This window comes from Prionailurus viverrinus, chromosome D1 (assembly GCF_022837055.1).
Source record: "Prionailurus viverrinus isolate Anna chromosome D1, UM_Priviv_1.0, whole genome shotgun sequence".
Taxonomy (NCBI): Eukaryota; Metazoa; Chordata; class Mammalia; order Carnivora; family Felidae; genus Prionailurus; species Prionailurus viverrinus.
This window is the reverse complement of record NC_062570.1, coordinates 60069021-60087934: the sequence shown is the minus strand read 5'-3', so window position 1 is coordinate 60087934 and position 18914 is coordinate 60069021. Positions and strand designations below refer to the sequence as shown.

General features: G+C 37.9%; 1 protein-coding gene across 7 annotated transcripts in view; it reads left to right on the top strand.

Moving 5' to 3' along the window:
• NUP98 (nucleoporin 98 and 96 precursor) overlaps positions 1-18914 on the top strand; it is a 119733-nt gene that overhangs the window by 85748 nt on the left and 15071 nt on the right. For all 7 annotated transcript variants that reach the window (XM_047824239.1, XM_047824242.1, XM_047824238.1 and 4 more), the window contains 6 exons: positions 1234-1663; positions 3427-3653; positions 5657-5923; positions 10748-10905; positions 11830-11973; positions 14126-14268. In XM_047824239.1, the coding sequence (XP_047680195.1) occupies positions 1234-1663; positions 3427-3653; positions 5657-5923; positions 10748-10905; positions 11830-11973; positions 14126-14268 (1369 nt within the window). The remainder of the gene's footprint in view (positions 1-1233; positions 1664-3426; positions 3654-5656; positions 5924-10747; positions 10906-11829; positions 11974-14125; positions 14269-18914) is intronic.

Genomic DNA, 18914 nt, shown 5'->3' with positions numbered 1-18914 from the left:
TACTCTAAATACGTTAGGTGGGGCCAGTTTTTAAAAACTGTAATGTGCTTTATTGTTGCAGATGTAGAAGTTGTATGGAGAACAAAGCATTTGTGTTTTGTTTAGGTTATGTTTTTATTTGCTTATGAATGTGGACGAGATCAGATTTCCTAATTTTTATCACATCTTAGAGGAATGAGCAAGTTGTCCTGCACTGTACAATTTTGTGCAGTCCTCATACTGTCCTTATTTTATTGCCTCCTGGGGGCAAATGTTGCTTCTTACAATGCATAAAACTCGTCAGATTTCTACTTTTTCCTAAACCTTGCCAAATTCCTAGGAAAGTGATACTTGATTTTAAAGCTTTCCCTTTTTTCCTTCTTGTGGGATTGGAAGTAGAGTATCAATATGAACAAAGGACATAAGCACATGTAATCTCAAAATGTTTTAAAAGCCAGAGGAACTACTAGGAAGAGATTTGTTTATATTGCCTTAAAAACTTTATTTTTCACTTCTTTCAAGTGCCCTTGATAACCCGTTTTAAAAATGTTAACTAATAAAGCAATTAAACATAACAACCTTTTCTCTAATGGACACTTGTACTTCAATAACTACCTCTACCTCTTAGAAAACAGGCAATATAATAGTAATAAGAACTGTCCTTCTGAAAGGCACAAGGTACCTCCATGGGTTTTTGTTTCATGGAGTCTAGCATGAGCATTGGAGTGGTAGCAATTTGTATTTTTATCTTATTAAGCTTTTTCTTTGGACTGAGAAATGTTTACATTTGGCATTCTGAAAAGGGCATGACCATTGATGTCAGACCTGGCTTATCTCTCAATCCTGCCATTAGTAGCTTTGTGGATTTGGACTAATCACTTTTCAAAGCCCAGTTTTCCTACCTATAAAATGGGATAATAGTGTTGTTTGTATGAAGTTATTGAAGGGTGAAATGAAACTGTGTATACAAATGACTTATACAGAGTCTTTCACAAAATAAGTGTTAATTTTTTTTTTTAAGTAGTAGTGATAGTGTTTGTTATTAATGTTAATATTGTTGTGGCATCATCATCACAAATTCCTGCCTTGGTTTCCTGGTGAAACAGTATTCCACAGATTATGACTTGCCTCTTGTCATCTATATCTGATTTAATTGGTTTGGAAAAACTGTAATTTCAGCCTCACTGATGATTGCTGTTCAAGAAGCAATAGAGACTGTATTTTCTAATAGTTTTTTTTTTCCCCCTATTTCAGTTGGTGGGTTACTACAATCAAAGTTTACTAGTGGAGCTTTTCTTTCACCAAGTGCCTCTGTACAAGAATGTCGCACCCCCAGAGCATCGTCTTTGATGAATATTCCATCCACATGCCCTTGGTCTGTCCCTCCACCCCTCACCTCTGTGTTTACGGTGCCCAGCCCAGCCCCTGAAGTTCAGTTGAAAACCGTGGGTACACGTAGACAACCAGGCCTAGTCCCTCTTGAAAAGTCTGTCACCTATGGCAAGGGGAAACTCTTGATGGATATGGCTCTGTTTATGGGACGCTCATTTCGAGTTGGTTGGGGCCCCAACTGGACTCTTGCTAATAGTGGAGAACAGCTGAGTGGCTGTCATGAACTGGAAAATCATCAAAATGCCGATTCTATGGAATATGGATTCCTGCCTAATCCAGTAGCTGTTAAATCGTGAGTCACATTTTCTTTATGGTTTTTGAGAAAAGCAACTTGGTAGGTGAGAAAAAATTTTTCATTATCAGAAGACCCAAAGTCTCTAGACCTTGGTGATCTTTCTCGATATGCTCTTAGTACAGTTTTTTTTTAATTTATTTTTTTTTAATGTTTGTTTATTTTTGAGAGAGCACATGGAGGGCAGGGAGCAGAGAGAAAGGGGACAAAAGATCCAAAGTGGGCTTTGGGCTGACAGCAGTAAGCCCAGTGTGGGGCTCAAACTCACAAACCGTGAGATCATGACCTGAGCCAAAGTTGGATGCTCGACTGACTGAGCCACCCAGGTACCCCTGTTCTTAGTACAGTTTTAGATAGCAGAAGATCTTTGTATAATTAAAAACCAAACCGATTAATAAGATAACTCCATTTGTAACATCAAGGTATGAAAAGTATAATACTTAGTGGTTAAACTTTAATTGGAAATTTAACAGACCCAAAGCTGATGCTGCAGCATTCCTTGGGTTTTATTCTTTTTATTGCATTAGTCATTTTTTCCTATTTTCTCACTTAGATATTTGTGATTTATATATATACACATATGTAATATATGTATATATATTATATATAATATATGTAACATATACATATAATATACATATACATATAATATATATATGTATGGGGTATTTTCTCAACTAAGCACGTTTCCCATATCTTGGACCTGGTAAGGTGAATGTATAAACTGGGTATAATTCATACATAAGTATCTGGAAATAAGATGACATCTGATAGAGGCATCTGGCTGGCTCAGTCAGTAGAGCATACAACTCTTGATCTCGGCTTCATTAGTTGAAGCCCCACATTGGGCATAGAGCTTACTTAAAAAAAGACATCTGATAGCTATGTATGCTATGTTATTACTACATAATCCCCACTATTAACATTTATGTGTGTGTACTTCTAGTTCTGTATACTTTATATATGTGTTGAGTATACATATACACATATATAATCTATACACATACATACGTGCACACACACATATATAATCTATACACACACATACATACATATGCATACACAATTCTGGTAGTTATTAACCAATATGCATACAGTTGTTTTGTGCAAAATATATAACATTTTCCTGTTTACTCTTTATAACAAATTGTGCTGTCTTTACTACAGATTAAATGACTGTGATCACCTATAATGCTTGGTATTTAAAGTTAACTTTGAAGAAATACAAAACAATAGCTCTCTTGAACCTCACAATTAGTAATGTTGATCCTAATCTAGGTTATACATGATGTCATGTTTTGAAGGTTATTAATATCAATCTTAAAATTGGATCAAGGTGAGATTGATTATATGCTCATCTTAATTTAGAGTCAGTTTCACAGTATCTATAACCTTAGCCTCACAACTTTTGATCCCTCACTATGTATAATTTGAGAAATCAGTGTCCCAACAATGGTCCTTGGATTTCATAATATGTAGATACATGTTGAAGCCAGCTCAAAGTCTAACTGCATTGATTCCCATGCTTGTTACAACCTGGCCTTAAGAAGCCTTTGGATTCTGAATGCATGGGCCAGATAATTTGTTTACTCATTCTGCAGCAGATAAGTTCATTATAGTTTGACATTAGGGAACACAGTTACTTTAAAATCACAGGTGAATGTTTTGCATTCTCTTTGAATCATAAAAATAAAAGTTTATTTGTAGGAAAATTCTAGCATCTGTCTTATCTTCATTTTCTGTCTTGTCATTTGCTCTTGTAGCCTAACAGAGTCTCCATTCAAAGTTCGTTTGGAAAAACTCAGTTTGAGACAAAAGCCAGATGAAGACCTGCAGTTATACCAAATACCTCTGGAGCTCAAATTAAAGCACAGCACTGTCCATGTAGATGAGCTGTGTCCTCTCATTGTCCCTAATCCAGGAGTTGCTGTCATTCATGACTATGCAAATTGGGTTAAGAAAGCATCTGGAGACTTTTTGGAAGCACAAAGTGAGTATGGACTATGTCTATCTAACCTTTGATGTTTTAGGAACTGGAGTAGAAGCATGCGTTCATAGGAGGACAGATTTCCTTACGCCAATGTAGTGGGCGGATGCCTGAGCTCACACTTGTGTGTAGTTGAGTTGCAAAGAGCAAAATTCCAAGGAAGAAGAAATGATAACATTTTTTACAGTTACTCTTCTGCTTTTTAATATATGAGTCCTTGTTCACAGGAACTGCAGCCAAATTCTTTGGATTTTTGAAATTCCATTCCTTTCTCCATTCTGAGAACATAGGGAGAGAAAGCCATTCCTTCTTTCTTTCTTTCTTTTTTTTTTTTAAGTGTATTTGTTTATTTTGAGAGAGAGAGAGCACAGTGCATGCCAGCAGGGGAGGGTCAAAGAAAGAATCCCAAGCAGGCTCTGCGCTGCCAGCACAGAGCCTGACGTGGGGATTGACCCCACAAACCACAAGATCATGACCTGAGCCAAAGTCAAGAGTCAGACGTTTAACTGAGCCACCCAGGTGCCCTTCCTTCTTGCTTTTCTAAATCCTACCCATTCTTCCATGTCCAGCTTAAGTCCCTTTTGTTCTTCCCAACAATTTTAGTGTTCATAAATTCCCTCTTAACCTCTCTTTTCTATAACTATTGTGACCATGGTTTTCTAAACCAATACTTTGATAACAGGCTTTTCTAATTTGGGAACCTACTATTTCAAATAGTAGAAAAATTATACTTAATTACATGTTTGATAACATTTCAACATGTAAAAATGTTGAAAAATGGCAACTATTTTAGACTGTCATATGCCACAAATTCTGAGAATTGTGTATGTTAATTTCTTTGTGTTTGCTTCAGTTGTCTCATCATTTCAAACATGTGAGACATCTTCCCAGTGCATACTTCTATTTGGCTTAGTGGTAAACAGTGCTTCCGTCTTGTTTTCCTTCTTGAGGAGGAATATGAATAGTAGTTAAGAGTATAGAGCTGGATTTATTACTTGGGTTCAAATCTTGGCTCTACTACATTTTGCCTATAACTTTGAGCAAGTTACTTCAATTTCCTCATCTGTAAAATGAAGATGATAACCACTGTGGATAGTGAAGTTCAGAGTTGGCTTTACTCTTAAGTGTTTTCAAATAGTGTCATTTTAGGCTCTGTAAATGTTAGGCTGTGCCTCTTACAGGAGAGAATACTCTCTCACAAGTTTTTAGAGCACTTCATATTTTTTAATAAAAAATTTCTTTTCTTGGGGTGCCTGGGCAGCGCAGTTGGTTAAGTGGCTGACTTCAGTTCAGGTCATGATCTCATAGTCTGTGAGTTTGAGTTCGCGTCGGGCTCTGTGCTGACAGCTCAGAGCCTGGAGCCTGCTTTGGATTCTGTGTCTCCCTCTCTCTCTCTCTGTCCTCCCCTGCTTGTGCTCTCTCTGTCTCTCAAAAATAAATAAATGTTAAAAATTAAAAAAAAAAATTTTTTTTTTCTTTATTTTAGAGAGCACAAGTGACAGAGGAGAGGGGAGAGGGACAGAGTGAGGGAGGGAGAGAAGGAGAAAGCGAGAGAGAAAGAATATCTCAAGTAGGCTCCACGGTCAGCCCAGAGCCAAAATCAAGAGTTGGACACTGAACTGACTGAGCCACCCAGGCACCCCAGCACTTCTTATTTCTTAAAGCATTTTGTAAACAGAATTTAATGAAGTTACAGGACTTTTCTCTGTCATTTGAGATTATATTAGCCATAATTGAGCTAGAGGAACTGGTTTAAAAGAGCAAAGAGTTACATATGTTATAACAAGTACCACAGGAACATGGAGTGAACAAGCAGTTACACTACAGACCTCTGGGACTTGTAAAACACAGCAGAGTGAGCCAGAAAGAGATTCAGGGAAATCAGCTTGAGTGGTTGTTTGGGGTATTTATTAATTTATGTGTTTTTATGCCACCATTAGAGTGATGTCCTCTCTGTAGTTACTTTGACTTTATGTCATATTATTATTTTCCTGTCCCATCTTTAGTTGTGAAGCACTGGAGCCTAGCATGGACATTATGTGAAGCCTTATGGGGCCACCTGAAGGAGACTGACAGCCAGCTGGATGAACCCAATGAATACATTCAGATTCTGGAGCGAAGAAGAACTTTCTCTCGCTGGCTATCCTATACTGCCGCACCTCAAATTGAGGAGGAAGTCTCCTTAACCCGAAAAGACAAGCCTGTGGAGGCTGTCTTCAGCTACCTCACAGGCAAGAGGATCAGTGAGGCCTGCTCTCTGGCCCAGCAGTCAGGTAGGGCATATGGTCCCTCTCTGCACCCCTGTCTGTGCTACTCACTGTCCCTACCCCTTAATTGTAGATTTGCCTTTGTCTTCTAACCTGAATTAATAATAAACTTCCCAGGAATATTGCTCGTTCCTCAAGAATAGGGATTGTGTTTTCTAGTTTTTTTCATAGAACCTTAAACATTAAGTTTACGAAATTAAAGTTATTTTAATTTTGTATGCTACAAATGGATTTACAGATGCAGATAAGCAAAAAGCAATAAATACAAATCACCTGCATCCTTTAGCATTTAGTACACATTTCAGTATACAGCTTGTACTTGGACTATTTACTTTGTAATATATTAGGTATATTAGAATTTGTGTACACAAAGCATATATGAATGTAAACTTTTCAAAGGTGGTACCCCGCTACATACACACACACACACACACACACACACACACACACACACATACACATACACACACTGTGTTCTTTTCATCTCTTATAATATAGGCATTATAGTCAAATGCTTCTCAGCATTCATTTATGTATGGATGTTAGGGAACTCCTTTTTTTGACATTTAGGCTTTTCTTCCCCACAATAAGCAGCAGTACTCTGAACTTTTGAAACATACGCATTTTGGATTAATTCACTTTATTTCATTCAGGTAAATATTAAATTTAATTTCTGGGTTATTGTTTTTTTTTGTTTTTTTTTTTTTTTTTTAAGGTCTTCCCATTATATATTTCTGCTTTTCCTCTTGCACTAATGAGAGGCATTCAGCAAGTACTTCAGACACAAATCTTGGTAAAAATAAAGGATGGCATAGTTCAATTTAATATAAGTAGATCTCTGATCAGACTTTGTTACTGAAACCTATCTTACGTGAAACCAACTAATTGGAGCCATCAACTGGATGTATTCTGGGGGGGGACTTGGCCAGTTTGGGGATTATAAGGAATAAATCATAGGAAAAGCTAGAATCAAGAACTTATATACATGGCCAGTTGCATTCCACTGTCACTACATGTTTAGCTCAGTGCCTTTGTGGTCTTCATATATTTTTGTACAGAGAGAATTTGTCTTTAGGATTGGCCTTCTATAAAGCTAAAAAGATTATGAATCATTAAAGAGACAAAGTTATGCTTACCAATGCATACGTGTATAGCAGAAGAGGATCTTAAGGACTGCCAGAAGTCAGGTCCTTAGATTTATTTGTTCATAAACTCTACTTCTTCCTCCTTTTTTTTTTCTTACTTTAAGGTTAAACTTTTGACAAGGCAGTACCTTTCAGCTTACTAAAAACTTTCGCTTTACTACCTCCACTTTTAATAATTGATAGAACAATTAAACAATATCAAGAACATAAAATTTGTGAACATTATCAATGTTATCTGATATATACCCAACAAGAAGACCTCAAATCAATAACCTAAGCTTCTACCTTAAGAAATCAGCAAAATAAGAAATAAACCAAAAGGTAGAAGAAGAGAGGAAATACTAGATTAGAACAGAAATCAATGAAAATGGCAACATAAAAAGAAAAAAACAGTAATCAGTAACATCAAAAATTATTCTTTGAGAAGATTAAGAAAGTTTACAAACCTTTAACTACACTGATCATGGGGAGGGCGGGGAGGGAGACAAATTACCAACAAATAGGAATGAAAATAAAAAACAAACAAAAATGCTACTAACCCTACAGAAAAGGGAATACTATGAGAAATTCTGTGTCAACAAATTAAACAACTTAGGTGACATTGACAAATTCCGAGGAAGATATAAATTACCAAAACTAATTCAAGAAAAAGTAGAAAATCTAAATATATCTGTAACAAATAAAGAAGTTGAATTAGTAATTAAAAATCTTCACTCAGAAAAGCTAATCCAGATGTCTTCACTGGTGAACACTATCATGTGTTTGAAGAAGAAGTCATATCAATCCTCTGTAACTCTTTTCAGCAAATAGAGGGGAGCACTTTCCAACTCATTCCATGATGACATTATTACCCAGATGTCAAAGCACACGTACCAAAAAACTATAGCTAACATCATACTTAATGTTGAAAGACTGAACAATTTCACCCTAAGATCGGGAACACCATTTCTGTACAACATTGTAGTGAATATTGTAGCCAGTGTAATCACATAAGGAAAAGAAGCAAAAAAGCCATACATATGAGGAAGGGAGGGATGAAACTTTATTAAAAGATGGCATGATTCTGTATGTATATAGTTCAGTCCTAAGTGATCCACAGAAAAGGTAATGGGACTAAATAAACTAGTTCAGCATGACCTCAGGATTCAAGATTAGTATACAAAATACAGTTTATTTCTATGTATTAGCAACAGGCAATCCAAAAATGAAGTGAGAAAAACAGTTGCATTCACAATAATATCAGAAAGAATAAAATACTTAAGGAATAAATGTAACAAAAATGAGACTTGTACTATAATTATAAAACATTGCTGAGGAAATAAAGATCTAAATAAATGGGGAAACACATTCTGCATTTATGGAATACATCTCAGTTCAGCACTCTTGTCATTTTTGGCTGGTAATTTTTTGTTGTGGAGGCTGTCGGGCATTTCAAGATACTTAACAGCATCCCTGCCCTCTACCCATAAGAGTACTTTACCCTTGGTTGTGACAACTAAAAATATCTCTAGACATTGCCAAGTGTTCCCTGGAGAGCAGAACCACTCAGATTGAGAACCACTGGTAGATTGGGAACCTCAGTGTTGCTAAGATGTCTGTTATCCGCAAATTAACTTGTACATTCAGTGCATTTTCTATCAAAATCCACAACTGGCATTTTTGCAAAAATTACAGGCTGATTCTTATTTGGAAATGTAAAAGACCTAAACAGTTTTTGAAAAGAAGAACAAAATCAGAGAACTCAACACTTTCCTAATTTCAAAACTTCTATAAAGCTGCAGCAGTCAGGACAATGTGGTACTGGTATAAGAATGAACATAGAACAGGGGCGCCTGGGTGGCGCAGTCGGTTAAGCGTCCGACTTCAGCCAGGTCACGATCTCGCGGTCCGTGAGTTCGAGCCCCGCGTCGGGCTCTGGGCTGATGGCTCGGAGCCTGGAGCCTGTTTCCGATTCTGTGTCTCCCTCTCTCTCTGCCCCTCCCCCGTTCATGCTCTGTCTATCTCTGTCCCAAAAATAAATAAACGTTGGAAAAAAAAAAAAAATTAAAAAAAAAAAAAAAAAAAAAAAGAATGAACATAGAACAACAGAGTAGAGGGGCGCCTGGGTGGCGCAGTCGGTTAAGCGTCCGACTTCAGCCAGGTCACGATCTCGCGGTCCGTGAGTTCGAGCCCCGCGTCAGGCTCTGGGCTGATGGCTCAGAGCCTGGAGCCTGTTTCCGATTCTGTGTCTCCCTCTCTCTCTGCCTCTCTCTGCCCCTCCCCCGTTCATGCTCTGTCTCTCTCTGTCCCAAAAATAAATAAACGTTGAAAAAAAAAATTTAAAAAAAAAAAAAAAGAACAACAGAGTAGAATAGAAGTGAGACTTGAATATAAAACCCTTCCACTTAGATTCAGTTGATTTTTGACAAAGGTGCCAAGATGATTTAAATGTGGAAAGTATGGTCTTTTCAATAGATAATGCTGTGATAGTTGGATATTCACATGCAAAAGATTAATTTGTATTCTTACCTTGCACCATACACTAAAATTGACTTGAGGAAGTACCCTAGGATCCTGCTACGTGCTTCGTATATGTCCTCATCAATGGGAAAATCTATGTGAAAAGTCAGGGATGGGCAGAAGCTGATTGGTTGGTTGTGTGATGGAAGCAAAGAGAGGATCTAAATGAATGGATTATATCAAGCTTTGAACTTGACCATCTCTGGTGACCCAGAATATTTATAAATCCTGGCCAGTAAATCCTCTCTTTGGGATTCTGTAGATACACAGAAATAATCTTTTCTTTTTTCCTTTTAGTATTTTTCACCTAGAATACTAGCAGCTCATGGTCAAGTGAGCTACAGCACTTACTGCCTGAATCATAGTCCAGTCATGCCTTGATTACCTATATACAGAGAGACCACTTGGCCTGGCACGTTTCCAAATGTATTCCTGATGCATGATTTTTTTTCCTTCAGGCCCCTCTCGTTTGTGAAGGAAACTCTTTTGAGATGAGAGCCTCAGTTTCTGATAGAATGGTAGTTTACATAGACATGTAAGCACTGACCCATATGTACAAACGAAAGGAGAAAGATTGTTGACTTTACCAGGTTTGTCAGAAGGGGTGAAACAAAGCATTTTTCTCTTAACTCACATCTTAACTGGAAGTTTTCATAAACTGGAATTTCTGTCCCCTCACATTCTGGTTAATTAGAATCGTTTTATTGCCTCAGCCCTTTGTACTTAATTTTTAGTAAAAAAGATTATTGGACCTATGAGAGTGAAAGACTCAGCGATTCTTTTTATACCACACACATATGCTTTTCCTCTAGCTTTCGGTTGGCCATTCCTCAGTGCCATTCTAGTTGGGCATGTTTTCAATTATGACATCTCAGTTTTCACTGTAAGCCTTTGAATCAGATGATACTTTCCTCCATTTTACAGATGAAGGGTCACAGAAGTAATAGTAGATCTATAATTGAACTCTGTATACTGTACAGTCTATGTAATTTAGGTTAAAGTACTCTGAATATTTTCTGCCCAGGCAGAAAATGGTATGGTGGTGGTCAGTATTTTGTTACTACTGCAGAAAGCAGTCACTGTGTCAAGTTCTCCCTCCTGAGGGCTAGAAGAAATAAGATAATACCTAGTGTTTCCCCAAGTCTGTAAATCCTCAGTGATCACTAGAGTTCTGTTTCTCTTGTAGGTGATCATCGTCTTGCCCTTCTTTTATCCCAGTTGGTGGGCAGCCAGTCGATCCGGGAGCTGCTTACCATGCAGCTGGTGGATTGGCATCAGCTCCAGGCTAACTCTTTCATCCAGGACGAGAGACTGCGGATCTTTGCCTTGTTGGCTGGAAAACCGGTACTTTCCTCTTTTCTCGTACATTTGCATAAATTTTCTCATAAATTCAAGATGGCTTGAGGTTAAGGGAAAGAGCTATCTTTGTAAATTTTACACTGTTACACATATAACTAAGCAACTTGTTTTTAAATTTTAGTGAAGTATTTTCAGAGTACAAAGGTACAACATGTACAACATGTACAAAACCAAAAACTGGTTATATTGAAATTAAAACATTAAAATTCACCTTATCCCTTATCATAGTGGTAAACAAGGTAAATAATTTGTAGTCTGTCTTTCCAGACATATTTTAACTCTATATCAACATATATGTGTGTATATATGTGTGTATTTACACATGTGTGTACATTCAAATAAAATCAATTATACATAGCAGTACACTTATGTATATGGACATTTTTCCATGTTGTGTAGCATCACTCTTTTTAAAAGCCACTTCTGTTCATTTTGTGGATGATATACCATAATTATTTTAAGCCAGTTCTCCATTTGCTGCCTGCCTGGTTGACATCTTGATAATCACTTTCCAAAAATGAAATAGTGGTCAGAATTTATGCACATCTTAAAGTTTTATAAGACATCAGCTGTGGGCAGTGAGAAGACCTCCTCTTCACTCTCTGGTTTTCATCTCAGAGCACCTGTTGTCTAAATCCACCCTGCCCCCAAAGAACTGTGTATTTTATATTTGGATCATTAACACTGCTAATCTAGTTCATTTAAAATGTTACTTAAATAGGGGTGCCTGGCTGGTCCAGTTGGTAAAGCATGTAACTCTTGATCTTGGGGTGGTGAGTTTGAGCCCCACATTGGTCATGGAGATTACTTAAAAAATAAAGTGTTACTGGAATAAGTGAGTGACTTGCAGATCTGAGTAACAAGATGATGTATAACTTACAGCTATGATGATGATTTTGTTTCCTGCAGGTATGGCAGGTCTCCGAGGAGAGGCAAATCAATGTGTGCTCACAGTTGGACTGGAAACGCTCCCTCGCTGTCCATCTTTGGTATTTGCTTCCACCGACAGCCTCCATTTCCAGGGCACTCAGCATGTACGAAGAAGCATTTCAGGTATTTGTGTCCAGTAGAGCCAACCAAGTGTCATGGGGGGCATTCTCATTTTGCCAGAAAAGTACTGCAGAGAAAAAATCCATCAAGTTACACTTCATAATACTTTTTCTTAACTCCTTTTTTTTTTTTTAAAGCTTTTTTTTTTTTTAACATTTATTTATTTTTGGGACAGAGAGAGACAGAGCATGAACGGGGGAAGGGCAGAGAGAGAGGGAGACACAGAATCGGAAACAGGCTCCAGGCTCCGAGCCATCAGCCCAGAGCCCGACGCGGGGCTCGAACTCACGGACCGCGAGATCGTGACCTGGCTGAAGTCGGACGCTTAACCGACTGCGCCACCCAGGCGCCCCTTAACTCCTTTTTTGAAAGGACTCTAAAATTGAAATGGACCCAGGAAATCTGATGGGAAACTTTCCTTTTCTCCTGCCTCTAGACAGGGTTACTTTTAAACTTCTCCAAGTGTCTGCTTCTACTTTATTTAGTATGATGTTTCCACAGTTGACTCTTTCTTTTCTTTCTTTTTTTTTATAATTTTAATTTTGTTTTTTTTAATTTACATGCAAATTAGTGTATAGTGCAACGATTTCAGTAGATTCCTTAATGCCCCTTACCATTTAGCCCATCTCCACTCCCACACCTCCTCCAGTAACTCTGTCTGTTCTCCATGAGTCTCTTATACTTTGTCCCCCTCTCTGTTTTTATATTATTTTTACTACTCTTCCCTTATGTTCAACTGTTTTGTATCTTAAAGTCCTCACGTGAGTGAAGTCATATGATATTTGTCTTTCTCTGACTAATTTCACTTAGCATAATACCCTCCAGTTCCATCCACATAGTTGCAAATGGCAAGAGTTCATTCTTTTTGATTGCCAAGTAGTACTCCATTGTGTGTATATATATATATACCACATCTTTATCCATTCATCCACCAGTGGACATTTGGGCTCTTTCCATACTTTGGCTATTGTCAATAGCGCTGCTATAAACGTTGGGGTGCATGTGCCCCTTCAACACAGCATACGTGTATCCCTTGGACAAATACCTAGTAGTGCAATTGCTGGGTCGTAGGGTAGTTCTATTTTTAATTTTGTGAGGAACCTCCATACTGTTTTCTGGAGTGGCTGCACCAGCTTGCATTCCCATCCACAGTTGACTTTCTTAAAGCTGTTTTCCTGCCCCCAGATGAGAGAGGGTTTTTCTTTATTCCTAATGCTGTCTTATTCCTTTGGGAATTCCTTGAGATACAGCCCAACCTCAAGTTGGTATAGTCCTAAATCACCAGGCCTGAAAAATTTGCCTCTGAATATCATCATATTTCATATGCCTTGACAGTGTTGGAGTTAAAATATTATTAATGTTTTTATATATTTTTTTCATGTTTATTTACTTATTTTGAGAGGGAACACGCGAACAGGAGTGGGGCAGAGAGAAGGGGAGAGAGAATCCCAAGCAGCCTCCACACTGTCAATGCAGAGCTCTACTTGAGACTTGAACCCATGAACCGTGAGATCATGACCTGAGCCAAAACCAAGAGTCAGACTCTTAACTGACTGCACCACTCAGGCAGGCACCCCATTATTAATGTTTTTAAAGCCATAATTTCTTCAGCTTTTTTTCTTACTGTCCATGTTTATTGTCTTTGATAAACATGTCAGGAGAAAGAGAACACTAAAGAAACTGAATGTAATAAGAATTGTGACAAGAAAGGTAGGAGGATTAGTGAGAGCTATCCAAAGTCTTTGATAGTCCCTTGAAGACAGGTGGGCTGTGTCACCACTCAAAATTAAGTTTAAGATCCTTGACACATTCCATTAGGGTGTTACTATCCTTAAATTTTTTTTTTCTTAATGTGTATTCATTTTTGAGAGAGAGCACAAGCGGGGGTGAGGCAGAGAGAGAGGGAGACACATAATCCAGAGCAGGCTCTAGGCTCTGAGCTGTCAGCACAGAGCCTAACTTGGGGTTCAAACTCATGAACTGCGAGATCATAACCTGAGCCAAAAGTCAGACGCTTAACCGACTGAGCCACCCAGGCGTCCCAGGGTGTCATCATTCTTAATACATGTGTGTAAGTAGTATAATTGAGACAGGATCACATCTAATGAAACACAGTAGCAGCTGATGTACTGTTGTATCAAATTCTTCCCTTCAGAATTCTTCTGAGGCTGAGAGTTATGCCTGCTCCCCACTTCCTTCATACCTAGAAGGCTCTGGCTGTGTGATAGAGGAGGAGAAAAACTCACAGAGACCACTTCAAGATGTCTGCTTTCACCTTCTAAAACTCTACAGTGACAGGTAAGTCAGAGAGCCACTCATGATAGTCACTTGAGGGCTTAATCAGCCCTAGGAAGTTCTATCCTGAGTCTTTTCCTTTTGATGTGAGGCCAAATTGCCTAAGTTTGTATAAATTAACAAAGTATAATTTATAGTAGTTGAATGCAAAAAACACTGGAACTAGAATTAGAAATCTAAAAATTAATCAACTTTAAGAAGATACAATTTACAAATAATGAAGTGTTCATTTTAACATAATGTAACTGTCATCACAATCAAGATAATAATTACATTAACCCCAAAAAGTTCCCTCATGCCCCTTTGCAATCAATCCCCAACATCCAGACAACGAACTGAGTTTTTGTTACGATAAATTTTACTCTTCTAGAATTTTATATAATTGGGATCATTCTGTTATCTTTTCACTCATATAATGGTTTTGAGATTTATCTATGTTAATATGTGTGTCAGAAGGATTTTTGTTGCATAATTTATTTATTTGTGGATGGATAGTTTTTCTTGATTTGGGTTATTATGAATAAAGATGCCATGAACATTTGTATCCATAAGTGTTCACATAATTTTACATTCCCACTAAGATCTCTGGGTGCTCCATATCCTCTTCAAAATTTGGTATTGTCAAGGCACCTGGGTGGCCCAGTGGGTTAAGTGTTCCAACTTGTGATTTGGGCTGAGGTCATGATCTCGCAGTTCGTGAGATCAAGCCCCACATCAGGCTCTGCGTCTCTCTCTCTCTCTCTCTCTCAGAATAAATAAATAAACTTAAAATTTTTTGTGTGTGTGAGTTTTTTAAAGTTTTTTTTTTTGTTTGTTTGTTTTTATGAGAGAGAATGGGGTGACACAGAGGGGCAGAAAGAGAATCCCAAGCTTTGCACCCTCAGCATGAAACCTGATGCAGGGCCCACAAGGCCCAATCCATGAATGGACCTGAATTGAAATAAAGAGTCAGATGCTTAACTGACTGAGCAACCCAAGCACCCCTGGTATTGTTATTTTTTTTAATTTTGCCATTTTGGTGGGTATATAGTGGCATCTCATTATGTGTGTGTTGTTATTGATGTTTGTTTTTGTTTTGTTTTTGAGAGAAAGTGGAAGTGGGAGAGGGGAGAGAGAATCTTAAGCAGTCTCCAAACCCAGCTCTGGAGCCTGACCCTGACCCTGATGCAGGGCTCCATCTCACCATTGTGAAATTATGACCTGAGCCAAAATCAAGGCTTGGATGCTTTAACCAGCTGAGCCGTGCAGGTGCCCCAGTGTTGTTTTTAAACAAGAAACAGTAGTTTATTTATCCTCCAGCAGTATATAAACACTTGCTATTATTATAGATAATCAGTTAATTAAAACTCTCTCAGCAGACCTATCTTGGCACACATGCTCAGAAATACTACAGGATTTTTTTTCCATCACAACTAATCACTCATATCTCATTTCAATTCATTAAATACTTTTAGGTATTAGGTGAGTAACTGTGTTAATTAGAGGATCATATAGGTTTATATTGTGGTAAAATAGAAATAACTGAAGTAGTGCTTTAATTTGCATTTCCCTAGTGACTAATGATTTTGAGCATTTTTTCATGTGCTTATTTACCGTCTATATATTTTATTGCTAAAGTATCTCTTCACATTTTTTTTTTTGCCTGTTTTTTAAAAGAGTTCCTGTATTGCAATATTTCTTTATATAGTCTGGATATTAGTCCTTTATCATTAATTTTTTTTAATCATCCTAATATAAAGGCTTGTTTTTTCATTTTCTTTTTCTTTATTTTGAGAGAGAGAGTGTGCACACACATGTACCTACATGAGCAGGGGTGGGGGAGAGAGAGAGATGGAGAGAGAATGCCAAGCAGGCTCTGCACTGTCAGCACAGAGCGCAATACGGAGCTCGATCTCACAAACCATGAGATCATGACCTGAGCCAAAATCAAAAGTCAGACACTTAACCGACTGAGCCACTCTGCGCCCCTCATTTTCTTAATAAAATGAAGAGCAGAAGTTTTCCATTTTTATTAAGTTTAATTAAAGTTTTTAAACTATAAAATAAGGGTGCCTGGGTGGCTCAGTTGGTTAAGCGTCCAACTTCGGCTCAGACTATGATTGCACAACTCGTGGATTCGAGCCCCGCATCGGGCTGTGTGCTGACAACTCAAAATCTGCTTCAGATTCTGTGTCTCCCTCTCTCTCTGACCCTCCCCCACTCAGTGCTCTGTCTCTCAAAAAATAAACAGGCGCCTGGGTGGCTCAGCTGGTTGAGCAACTGACTTCGGCTCAGGTCATGATCTCATGGTCTGTGGGTTCGAGCCCCGCATCGGGCTCTGTGCGGGAGCCTGGAGCCTGCTTCGGATTCTGTGTCTCCCTCTCTGTCTGCCCCTCCCCCGCTCATGCTCTGTCTCTCTCTGTCTCAGAAATAAACATTAAAAAATTAAAAAATAAAATAAACACTAAAAAAATTTTAAACTATGAAATCAACTTCTTTACTAGGCTGTTGAGGCTTTCTGCTTATTCTTGAGTCAGTTTTGATCATTTGCTTCTTCTAAGGAATTTGTTTCATTAAAGTCACCAAGTTTATTGGCATAAAGTTATTCATAACATTTTTCCTTATTAACTAACCTTTTAAACTGTATGTATGATCTGTGTCTCTCTCCTGCTTGATATTGGTAATATGTGTCTTTTCTCTTTTTTTTTCTTGATAGTCTACTAGCTTTTGGTTTTACTGCTTATTTCTATTATGTGTCCAGTTCAAAATGAATCAGAAACCTAAATTTCAAACTTAAAGCAGAAAACAAACCAGAAAATCTTTACAACTGTGAGTTAGGCAAAGATTTTTTTGACACTAAATATACAATCTGTAGAGCAAAAAAATGGTAAACTGGACTTCAGCAAAATTAAAAACTGCTAGTCACTGGGGGCGCCTGGGCGGCTCAGTCCATTGAGCGTCCAGCTGTTGGTTTTGGCTCAGGTCATGATCTCACGGTTCATGAGATTGAGCCCCGTGTTGGGTTCTGTGCTGGCAGTGCAGAGTCTGCTTGGGATATTTTCTGTCTCTCTCTCTCTCTCTCTCTCTCTTTACTCCCCCCTTCCTGCTTATGCGCACGCACACACATTTTCTCCCTTTGTCTCTCTCAAACATAAAATAAATAAACTTTTTAAAAAAACTGCTAGTGTTCATTTTCATAAGAGAATGAAAAGACAAGCCACAGATTGGAGGAAGATACTTGCAATTCATATATCTGATAAAGAACTTGTATCCAGATCATATAAAGAACTCTTAAAACCCTGTAATAGTAGGGATGCCTGGATGGCTCAGTCAGTTAAGCATCTGACTCTTGATTTTGGCTCAGGTCATGATCCCAGGGTCACGGGATCAAGCCCCACATCAGGCTCCGCACTGGGTGTGGAGCCTGCTTGGGATTGATTCTCTCAGACTCTCTCTCTCTCTCTCTCTCTCTCTCTCTCTCTCTCTCAAATAAATAAGCAAATAAATAAATAAAACAATAAGAACCTCAATAATAACCCAATTTTAAAACAACCCAATTTTAAAAATAGGCAAAATATTTAAACAGTTCCTTTACCAAAGAAGACCTGGATGTCAAGCACACGAAAAAATGTTCAGCATCAGTAGCTAACAGGGAAACGCAAGTTAAAACCATCATGGGATACCACTACCCACCTATTAGAATGACTGGAAATTAAAAAGACGTACACTACCCAATGTTGTCATAGATGTGGAGCAACTGGAATTCTCATACACTGCTGGTAAAAATGTAAAATGACATTGGCACTGTGGTAAACAATTTGGCTTAAAAAGTTAGACATACCTGCATGCATATGGTCCAGTCATGCCACTCCTAGGTATTAACCCAAAAGTAATAAAAACATGGTTGTATACAGATGTTTATAGCAGTTTTGTTTATAATGGTCCAGACCTGGAAACAAGCCAAATTTCCACCAACAGCTGAATAGGTAAACAAGATGTGGTATACTTATGTAATGGAATGCTACTCAGCAATTGATACACATAATTAGCATAGTGAATCGCAGGATAATTTTACTTGGTTTTGAAAGAGGTGAGACAAAAAAGTACCTGGAAGCATACCTACTCTATGATTCTAATCTATATAAAATTCTGGAAAATGCAAACTGATTAATCACAGAAAGCTGGTTGCCCAGGAAGAGAGGGTGTAAGGAGAGGCAGGAAGAGAGGGATTACAAAGGGGCATAAAGAAATTTTTGGAGGTGATGAGTGTGTTTGTTATCTTGACCTTGGTGGTAAATTCGCAGTGTGTGCATATATTGAAACTTAATGAAAATTGTGCATTTTAAATATGTTATGTTTACTGTATGTCAGGTTTTTTTTTATGTGAAAAAAAGAAAAAGAAGGATATCTCAAGGTGCCAGAAATAGAGAAACCAGCGCCAGAAGGAGATAGTAAACCTTGTTCTCAGGAAAGATAGAATTGCTGTGGACTAAGACCTTACATAAAAGCCACACTCTGTCCTTCACAAATAGTCTAAACTACACTGTCCAATATAATAGCTGCTATTCACATATGAATATTTAAGTAAAACTTAAAATTAAGTTATTTATAGTATCCACATTTCAAGTGTCTGATAGGCACCTGTATTGACTATTGGCTATCATTGATCA